The sequence below is a fragment of the Mandrillus leucophaeus genome, unplaced genomic scaffold (assembly GCF_000951045.1).
Source record: "Mandrillus leucophaeus isolate KB7577 unplaced genomic scaffold, Mleu.le_1.0 Scaffold258, whole genome shotgun sequence".
NCBI classification, from domain to species: domain Eukaryota; kingdom Metazoa; phylum Chordata; class Mammalia; order Primates; family Cercopithecidae; genus Mandrillus; species Mandrillus leucophaeus.
In genome coordinates this window covers 298394-309003 of record NW_012102676.1, presented here as the reverse complement: position 1 = coordinate 309003, position 10610 = coordinate 298394, and the positions used below count along the sequence as shown (strand labels likewise).

Genomic DNA, 10610 nt, shown 5'->3' with positions numbered 1-10610 from the left:
GCCATTCTCCTGCCTCAGCCTCCCGAGTAGCTGGGACTACAGGCACCCGCCACCTCGCCCGGCTAGTTTTTTGTGGACCTCGTGATCCGCCCACCTCAGCCTCCCAAAGTGCTGAGATTACAGGCTTGAGCCACCGCGCCCGGCGAAAATATTTTTTTTTCTCAGACTCATCAAATGTTGAAATTACAGGGATCTATAACATAATATCATAGACATTGCATATCTATCTCATATAAAAGTGTAGTTCTATATCACAAAGCAATTCAAATTTTGCTAAATGCAATAAAATCCTATGATTTAGGAAAATTTTTGCCCATCTAAAATATTTTCTTTCTTTTTATCTTTTTTTTTTTTTTGAGATGAAGTTTTACTCTTGTTGCCCAGGTTGGAGTGCAACGGAACGATCTTGGCTCACTAAAACCTCCACTTCCCAGGTTCAAGCGATTCTCCTGCCTCAGCCTCCTGAGTAGCTGGGATTACAGGCGCTCACCACCATGCCAGGCTAATTTTTGTATTTTTAGTAGAGATGGGTTTCACCATGTTGACCATGCTGGTCTCGAACTCCTGATCTCAGGTGATCCTCCCATCTCAGACTCCCAAAGTTCTGGGATTACAGGTGTGAGCCACCATGCCCAGCCTCTAAAATATTTTCTACCTTCTGATAATTACTCCCAGCTGATTTTGGGATTTCTATTAGCAGAATTTTTTTCTTCTTGTTGTTATTTAAATAAATAGAAGACACGGTATTAACTTTCTGGAGGCTTCCTGTGGAGAACTGAGTTGATGATTGGATATTTGATCATTTCAGAATAAATATAATCCTTCCCTACTAGTTAATTGGAGAATTCTTCAATTTTCCTGAAGTAGTTACACTTTTCTTAAAGTTATTAGAAGTTTTAAAGTATCTACCCACTAATTAAGAAAAACATGTAGCTGGATGCAGTGGCTCAGGCCTGTAACCCCAACACTTTGGGAGGCTGAGGCAGGTGGATCACCTGAGGTCAGGAGTTTCAGACCAGCCTGGCCAACATGGTGAAACCCCGTTTCTATTAAAAATACAAAAATTAGCCAGGTGTGGTGGTACACACCTGTAATCCCAGCTACTTGGGAGGTTGAGGCAGAAGAATTGCTTGAACGGGTGGTGGCGGGGGCACAGAGGTTGCAGTGAGCCAAGACTGCACCACTGCACTCGAGCCTGGGCAACAGAGCAAAACTTTGTCTTAAATAAATAAATAAATGTAGTTGAATTCTAAAAATATAATTAGGTTTTAAATGTCTGTCTTAGTGTAAAGTAAGAAAAGAAGTAAGTGGTTAATGCTGCAATATGTAGCTAAAATTTAAAATCACAAGTGGGCAGAGATTTATCTACTTTTTTTGGTAACATGGAGATCATTTATGACCTGGGTTGGCAGGTATGGTACAGTGGAGGAGACAGAATTAAAATTAGATTAGTTGGTGGTTGGACCGGGAACAGTGGCTCAGGCCTATAATCTCAGCACTCTGGCAGGCCAAGGTTGGAGGATTGCTTGAGCCCAGTTCGAGACCAGCCTGGGCAACATAGTGAGACTGCATCTCTACAAAAAAAAAAAAAAATTAGAAAATTAAAAATAAAATTAGATTAGTTGATGGAGTGAAGGAGAGGTGAAGAAATAGAGACAAACCGTATAGGTACCTCTTATTTAGGTCCTCCTGTCTCCACTATTACTCTTGGCAGGCTTTCTTTGCTACTGATGAGGCAGAAATAAAACTATATTGTCAGTCTCAGATTTTAAAAACATTCATTTTAATAAGACTATTGCAAACACATTAAAAAACTAAACAGTAATATTACAAAATCTATATACTTGCACATTTAGTATTTGTCAATGTGCCAGAGGTTTTCTTCATTCAATTTGACTTCTTCGAAGTGAAGGCATTTTTCCATCATCCCTTATAACTCTGATTGAATAATTCTTAATGCTTTCTTCATGTTTTCTATCACTGAAATAAGAGTTAATATATATTATGGTATTAACAAATGAAAGTACAAATGCTATGATCTATTAACTCTAGAACCTGAAATTGACCCAATAGCTTTGAAAACTTGGGAATTCATCTGTGACATTAAGGAATATGCTAAAAGTGTACATGTAAATTTAGGGATTAGACCATTGAGAGCTGGTTGGTCAACTTTATGTTGAATAATTTCATTAGAGGGGTCTTGAGGAATACCTCTTTTATTTTTTAATGGATCATTTTGTATTAGTATTGCCAGATCTTACAGGCACAGTTGTCTTACTAAATGTGGTTGACAATGAATGTTGTAAAAAATAGATTTGGCCAGGCATGGTAGGTCATGCTTCTAATCCCAGCATTTTGGGAGGCTGAGGTGGGAGGATCACTTGAGGCCAGGAGTTTGAGAACAGCCTGGGAAATAGACCAAGACCCTGTCTCTACGGAAAAAAAAAAAAAAAAGAGAGGATTAAAGTCCTAAGTAAGACTGTACCTCCTTGCTTATAGGCATTAAAGAAAGATGAAATGATTTTACTATCATTTGAGGAAATCACATGAGATCTTTGATACTAGGAGAATGGACTCTCTCAAGTTTCTGTCATTTTAATGTGTACTATATTCTTTTTAGTGATCTCAGAATTTAGTAATCATAAAAGCCCTTAGGCATCCCTGTTAAAATAGATTCTGAGCTACCCCCAAAATTCTGATTTTGGTGGGAGCCAGAAGTTGGTGTTTTAAACACCACCACTAGCCTCAGTGATTCTGGTGTGTAGATAGCACTGTTTGTGGAGAAGCACTGATATAGGGCATCATTGTCCCTTAACTAACAGTCAGGGGTCAGCTATGACCACTGTTTCAGATCGTTTGTGAATACTTACATAGGGGTAAATCCTGAGGTTCATATGTGTACAATCTGTTAGAGTATCTTCCAGTGATATCAGCTCTGACTGTTAAAGAAGGGTCTGTCAAGAAAAAAACCGAGTCAGTAAAGTATAATTTAGCATGTTCTTTTTTTTCACTCTTGTAAAAATTTTATTATTATTATTTTATATTTGGGGGTTATGTGTGCAAATTTGCTACATAGATATATTGTGTGATGGTGAAGTTTGGGCTTCAACTGAACCCAGCACCCAAATATTGAACATAGTACCCAACAGTTAGTTTTTCACCCTTTGGCCCCATCCCTCCTTCCCTTGTGTTGGAGTTCCTGTTGTCTCTTGTTCCCCTCTTTATGTCCATGTGTAACCAGTGTTTAGCTCCTATTTATACGTGTGAACATGCACTATTTGGTTTTCTGTTTCTGTGTTAATTTGCTTAGGATAATGGCCTCTGGCTACATCCATAAAATGTTCTTAAAATCATTTTTGTGTCTTAATCTAAAACAAATGTCAAGCAAATTTATAAGCAAAATTAGTTTTCATACATGTCGGTTCATGATGAATTAACCTGAATTCTCCTTTTAGTGTGTCATAGATCTCTGTCAATCTAGTCTGGGGCAGTGTATTGAAAGTACATTGGGATATAGATTTAATAGCATACGTGCTTTGAAAAAATATTTAAAATTTTCAAATTGCAGAGATAGTGGATTTTGGCTGTAGAACTGACAAGAGCTGATATTGATTGGATTAGAAATGACTTCTCTTTAAAAAGAATAGTACTTGAACCAGCATTTAAAAATAAAAGCAAGGATGCTGACTTCTACTAATTTTGTAGATCCGATGAAATGAGATCACATACATACCTACAAACATGATTCTAGGCACATATTGCCCATCAGGTGATAAATTCTTATCAGTGGTTTCATGCTAGCAGAAGAAAAAAAAACAATGTTATTGGATTCATTTGTTTTTGATAGTTTCAAGATGATTTTGTGTGAACTAGACTGTCAGTAAATTCTATTTTGGCCTTTTATAATTCCACATAACTTCCTCTATTAACCAACATTTAGCTTTTTGTGCTTTAAAAATAGAAAAAAGGAGGCCGGGTGCAGTGGCTCATGCCTGTAATCCCAGCATTTTGGGAGACTGAGGTGGGTGGATCACCTGAGGTCAGGAATCTGAGACCAACCTAACTAACAAGGTGAAACCCCATCTTTCCTAAAAATACAAAAATTAGCTGGGCATGGTGGCAGGTGCCTGTAGTCGCAGCTACTTGGGAGGCTGAGACAGGAGAATAACTTGAACTAGGGAGGCTGAAGTTGCTGTGAACCCAGATCGCACCACTGCACTCCAGCCTGGGCGACAGAGCGAGACTCCATCTAAAAAAAAAAAAAAGAAAAGAAAAATAAAAAGAAAAAAAGAAAAAAGAGATTCAAATTTTCCATGAAATTATAATATTAAGAAAACATCATAAAGTTTATGTACCATAAGGTTTAGCATGATGAACTTATTCTGAGCCATTTCTTGTATTTCTTCATTTTGGGAAAATACTTGTTTTAGTGCTATAGGGGAAAACAAAATTGTCAGTTAGTTTTAAGGATCAAGAGAACTTTAATGTAGCATAGCAAAATAAAGCTAATATTTAGCATTTGTTTGCATATATAACTCAAGTGTAAATATTAATAGTTCATTGGCCTATTGCCACTTTGCAATGAGGGACAGTCTGTTCAAGGAGACATCAAAGGATAATCACAGCGAAGACACTAGTTTTATAATTTTATGTAACTCATTGACTCATTGGTTAAGACAACAACTTTTTTCTTTCAGTGTTTCTCCACCCTCTCAGCTCACCCCTTTCTTTTCATGGGAAGAAGAGGAATATCTAATTTCTAAGGGGATATAATAGAAATAGTCAGTAGATTGGTAACAATCATTGTGGTCTTTAAGCACTTTAATAAAATGATGGTACTCTGGCAGTTGTCTAATTTTTTTTTTTTAATGAGATTTGCTGAGTGCCTTCTTAGCTATTATTACCAGGTCACTTTTCCTATTTTATATTGGAAATATTATGTATTATAATAAGAGCTCAGGGACTAAAATTACCTTGGGAGTATTGACAATCTTCCAGGTGATGAATAACCATTAATGGCTTCTTACTAAACAAAGAAAGTATGGAATTAAGTCAAATGATTAACTTTGAGTCAAAACATACAGTGGAGTTAGATTTGAAGTTTTATTAGTTTCAATAAGACTTACAGTAGTAACTCAGATTTACAAATCATAGCACTGTAGTCAATAGCAGTGTTACTCTATTTGTGGCCCCAGAACTGACAGTATCAGTATCACTAGGTAGCTTATTAGGAACTTAAATTCAAAGGCTCCATTCCAAAATTAGCAAAGGCTCCATTCCAAAATTAGCTGGGCGTGGTGGCGTGAGCCTATAGTCCCAGCTGCTCTGGAGGCTGAGATATGAGAATCACTTGAACCCAGGAGGTGAGGTTGCAGTGAGCCAAGATAGCACCACTGCACTTCAGCCTGGGCGACATAGCGAGACTCTGTCTCAAACAAACAAAAAACCAAAGGCTTCATCCCAGACCCACTCAATCAGAATCTTTGGGGTGAGGGGTGGTTTCAGGCATCTGTAGTTTAACAAGCTTATTAGGTAATTCTTATGTACTCTATAGTGCAGTTAGAGAAAATCAATCGTGTATCCAGAGATAAAGGGATATTATGAACAATGTATTCATTTCCAATGAACACTTAGTGTAAGATTTCAGGAAAGTCAAAGACTTAAATGTAGTTTTTAAAAAAGTTTTACAAAAAAGCTGTTAATATTTGGCTATTTTCATATCCTTTCATTCTGGCACATTGTAGAATGTACAGACAACATAAGTGGAAGTTTCCTAGTTAATACATTTTTGGGGGGTCATTTTGATTTTAACCATAAAAAAGTGAAAAAGATAAAAATTCTTCCTCCTACTGCTGACTTCTATAACTATGCTGTATTACTTTTCTTTATATTTTCTCCCAGAGGTTTTCAGGTCATATAACTGAAAATCTATATGAATATGTATATACCCAGATGCATGTTCATATTTATGTGCATGTATTTCTTTCTAAAAAACAAAAATAGTAGCACACAAGTATCTACATTTTGCTTTTAAAATATAACATATATCTTAGTTATGCCACTATTCTTTTATATTATATTCTATTATATGAATATATTTTATCTTATCAGTCCCCCCAAAGATGGATATTTAAATTGTTTCCAATCTCTTGTATTTAGATTGTTCCTAAACATTTACATTTGTACACTTATTTGGTAAACATGCTGGTTTTTTTTAAGGCACACAGTTTCTTTACACTCATAATTGCATACTAAACTCTTATATAGTTCATATTTACAACCCGCCGTAACATTTTTGCATTCTGAATTAGTCCTTCATATTTTGATATTTGGCATAATGTTCAAACACACTTTATACACACTGACCTCTCCTTAAACCACTCACAGATTTAATAAATCCTACAGAAAAACATTCAGAGATTATTTGAAGGCTTGATCTTCAACCACTCACAGATTTAATAGATCCTACAGCAAAACATTCAGAGATTATTTGAAGGCTTGATCTTCAACCGCTCACAGATTTAATAAATCCTACAGCAAAACATTCAGAGATTATTGGAAGGCTTGATCTTCTATTTACTTCAAGATGACAGAATAGTTAGTTTCTCGAGATGAAATACTACGAGAATGGAGAATTAACAAACTGTTGTGTAATTCATCAGAGAAGCATATTAACTCTGCTGAAGTACCACTGAATGAAACAAAAATGAATCTGTGAAGTAGCAATCGGATTGGCAGGCTGGCTTCTATGTCCCATCACTCTCATAGTCTTCTATTATTATGTTTTCTTCCATGTCTCCTTAGGCTGAAAAGGGCTGAGGCTGCCTGGCAGGCAGTTCACTGGCACTATTCTGACTCAGAGGAAGAGACCAGGTTTCTGGCTCTGTGTCCTGAGCGGGTTCACCCAGAGATTCCTCTGCAGAATGCCCTCCACTAAGCTGGGCTTCATCTCCACTGTCAGGGTCGATCATTCCATGTTCCTTGTCAGTCAGGGCTTTCATTTTCAATCTTCCAAAGTGTTGCTTTTTCAATCTTCCAAAGTGTTGCTTCAGAGGGAGCCTTCCAATATCTTGGATAAAAGAAATCTGAGCTTGATTTCTCATCGGAATGGTTAGTAGAGCAAGGTATGACAGTAGCTGAGTTTGGAGGCATAAAGCTGGTGCGCAGAAGTCAGGAAAAAGTGCTTTTGCTGCCAGGCAATTTTCCCGATACTTTTTATTTATTAGAAACCACTGGGTTGTGTGCAAGGGTCAAAAACTTGATCCTCCTCCTTGGCAATGAGCATATCCTCGGGCTTTGTTGGAATGTATCACACCTCTCGTAGCTATAGCTGTCCTATATTTCCTGAGTAAAGAGTGTGTATTCCAGTCACCACTGAGGATATCTGCAAAACTTAGAAATTCACTGGATCTCACAATATCATCAATTTCATGAAGAAATCTATGTAGTTTTGGTGAAGATATAAATTAAATAAGTCTCCTGGCATATGTGACATTTCTACTACCTCCTCAGGTTCAACAAGTATGTATCCCGTTCATATTCTGATAAATGAGAGGGCAACCGAGGTGAGTCTAATTCTGTTAAAGATGTTCTTTTATGGTATAGGATTTTCCTCAAAGATCAGAATAGAAACAGAGAAACATCTTTGCCACCAATAGCTTGGACCTCTTGATTTTCAAAAACCCTATCAGGTTTTTTTTTTTTTTTTTCGTTTTGATTTTGACAGCACAGCATTCAATTTTAAAGACGTTCTTTTTTTCCTTGACCATAAGTTGTTTTCCCCTTTTGAAGAAGAAATCTGGAGGCTGTTTATTGCACTTCTCATATCACCAGAACGTCCTTGACAGAGCAACTCTAGAGAAGTTTTGTCAGGGACAGTAATTTTTCTTCCACTCTTGTTAGCTTCTATACTCACTATTCGATTAAGAAATTTCATCATAATTGTTGGTGCCACAGTGTTGAAACTAATATTTGAGATAGAACACTCTTCCTAGATTTCTTTGGGAAACAAGAAACTTTGATTATTATCACCACTGAGACTGTCAGAGATTATAAATGTAAGAGGACATCGATCAATCTTCACATACTTCCTTAGAACTTCATGTAAAGTATGAGAATCCCGATAAAACTGGTTAGGTAAATCTTCAACCAGAATTATCTTCTTATCAGCTCTCAGATGGATCAGTAAGCATATGTAACTTGTTATACTTTGTTGCTCTTAGTAGAAACTTTGAAAACTGCTATCTGAGACTGATAGGGAAACCTACGGAAGCTTGATTCAGTATGAAACATTTCCTTGAAATCATCTTTTTGGAAGTCTGGTAAAACTGAATTAATCCACTCTTGTACTTGAATACCATGCTTATTTGATAGTATTTTTTTTGGTAGTTGTTGTTTCACATCCAGGAGGACCTGTTATTAATAAAATAGATCCATCCTGTTATGGTTGCCTTTCTAAGACTTGAGCTTTTTACCAGGTTTCAACTTCTTCAGTTTTCTTTTTATGCACAGCAAGTGCATGCTAAATTTCTGGTTTATATTTATCTACCCATGATTCATTTTCAGACAGATAGTCTTTTGAATTTTCTAAACCATAAATCTGTTCTAAGGGAGATAGACTTCCTATTTTTCTAGCTGGAAATAATCCTACTTTCTAATGTAGAAGGCTCATTTTTTCTCTATGACTTGAGTTATTCACACCTAATGATGTGGCAGTAATAGTGGAGATGACTCTACACTCTAGAAAATCATTGAAAGATGGGTCATCCAGTCTGTGACCTTTGTGGAAGATACCTTTGGTCTAAGAAAAGTTTTTGACATTATAAGCTGTAATAGTTCCCATCCATAGTATAGGACCTGTAGTACATTAAACTATAATTCACCTCCTTTAAAAAGCAGGTAACTGTTCCTGAAGATGCCAGATTCCTGAAATGAGAGACCATGCTGTTTTTTTAAAATGATTTTGCACATAGATGGGTATGTTTGCGAATACATTTCCAGAAGTAGAATTTCTGGGTCAAAGAGTGTGTGCATTTATAATTCTGATATATACCCTCCATAGAAGCTGTACCAATTCATATTCTCTCTGGTAGTGTGAGCAGTAATTGTTTTCGCTATTCTCACTAAAGCTGGTTATTAGTTTAAATTTTTTTTAATCCAACAGGTGAAAAGAGGGAAATGAATGTAGTTTGTCTTTCTTATAAAAAAAAGTCAATCTTGTATATTTGAGTTACTTATTTTTCTATTGTGTGAACTTTCATATTCTTTGCTCATTTTTTTCTGTTGACTTGTTGACCTTTTTCTTATTAAAATGGAGTATATTGTATATTAGAGAAAGCACTCTTGTAATATGTGCTGCAGTTTTCCATTTAAAAAATATTTTTCCTTTGTTTACTGTAAGGTTTTGGTTATGCAGAAAATTCCATGTAATTGGAAATATTAGTCATTTCTTTCAGACTTTTTCTTTTCTCCTTTTCTTTGTTTGGTTATGCTCAAGCCTAGCACACAGGACTAGCATGAGGCCAGGGAAGCATCTAGAAGACTAAAATTAGAGGCTTTATTTTTGTATCCCAGATATCTTTCTTGCCTCACTATAATCTTGGCTCTCCCCTATTCCAAGCATCTAAAGAAATAAAATTTTGCAGTAGTATCTTCTAGCACCTTAATGATTTAATTTTCATGATTATATCTTTCTAATTTATTTTTGCATAAATGTGAGATATGGATACAAATTTATTTGTTTTTCCCAGACGGCTATCAACTTCTCTCTGACACTAACTATTATGTAACCTGTCTCCCCTATTCCTGATTTAAAATACCACTTCCTGTATTAAAAATTTCCTGTAGTATCTATTTATCCATGGAGTTTGTCAGTTATCAATAATCGATTTACTTATTTATTTGACAAGTAAAAGCTGTATACATTTATGGTGCACGGCATGCTGTTTTGATGTATGTATATTGTGCAGTGGTTAAATCAAGCTATTACACATATGCATCACCTCACATACTTATTTTTTGTGGTGAGAATATTTAAAATTTACTCTCAGCAATTTTCAAGTGTAAAACATATTATTATTAACTATTATTCCCACAATGTACAACAGATCTCTAAAACTTATTTCACTTAACTGAATAATGTGTCCTTTGAGCAAGAACTCCCCATCCTTACCCCCAGACTCTAGTAACCACCATTTTCCTTTGTTTCTATGAGTTTGACTTTTTTAGATTACACATGTGAGATTATGTGACATTTGTCTTTCTGTATCTGGCTTGTTTCACTCACCATAATGTCCTCCAGGTTCTTCTATGTTGTTGCAAATGACAGTGCAGATATCTCTTAGATATACTGATTTTATCTTTTTGATATATGCCCAGCAGGGAATTGCTGGATCATATCGTAGTTCTATTTTTCATTTTTTGAGTAATCTCCATACATTATGCTTTCCATAATGGCTGTACTAATTTACATTCCCACCAACAGTGTAAAAGGGTTCTCTTTTCTCCACATTCTTGCCAACACGTGCTATTACTCATCTTTTGGATAATAGCCTTTCTAAAAGGAGTGAGGAGGTATTTCTTTTTTTTTTTTTTTCTTTTTTTTTTTTTTT

At 35.9% G+C, this 10610-nt stretch overlaps 1 protein-coding gene and 1 pseudogene across 1 annotated transcript in view; both read right to left on the bottom strand.

Annotated features, from left to right (window-relative positions):
* Positions 1-1755: 1755 nt before the first annotated feature.
* AGR3 (anterior gradient 3) overlaps positions 1756-10610 on the bottom strand; it is a 22181-nt gene continuing 13326 nt past the window's right edge. Inside the window, exons 4-8 of the mRNA XM_011983935.1 lie at positions 4974-5026; positions 4356-4432; positions 3734-3797; positions 2871-2954; positions 1756-1980 (exon numbers count right to left, since the gene is read on the bottom strand). Of these exons, the coding sequence (XP_011839325.1) occupies positions 1931-1980; positions 2871-2954; positions 3734-3797; positions 4356-4432; positions 4974-5026 (328 nt within the window). The 3' untranslated portion in view covers positions 1756-1930. The remainder of the gene's footprint in view (positions 1981-2870; positions 2955-3733; positions 3798-4355; positions 4433-4973; positions 5027-10610) is intronic.
* Positions 6747-10610, bottom strand: part of LOC105542400 — a 7444-nt pseudogene continuing 3580 nt past the window's right edge.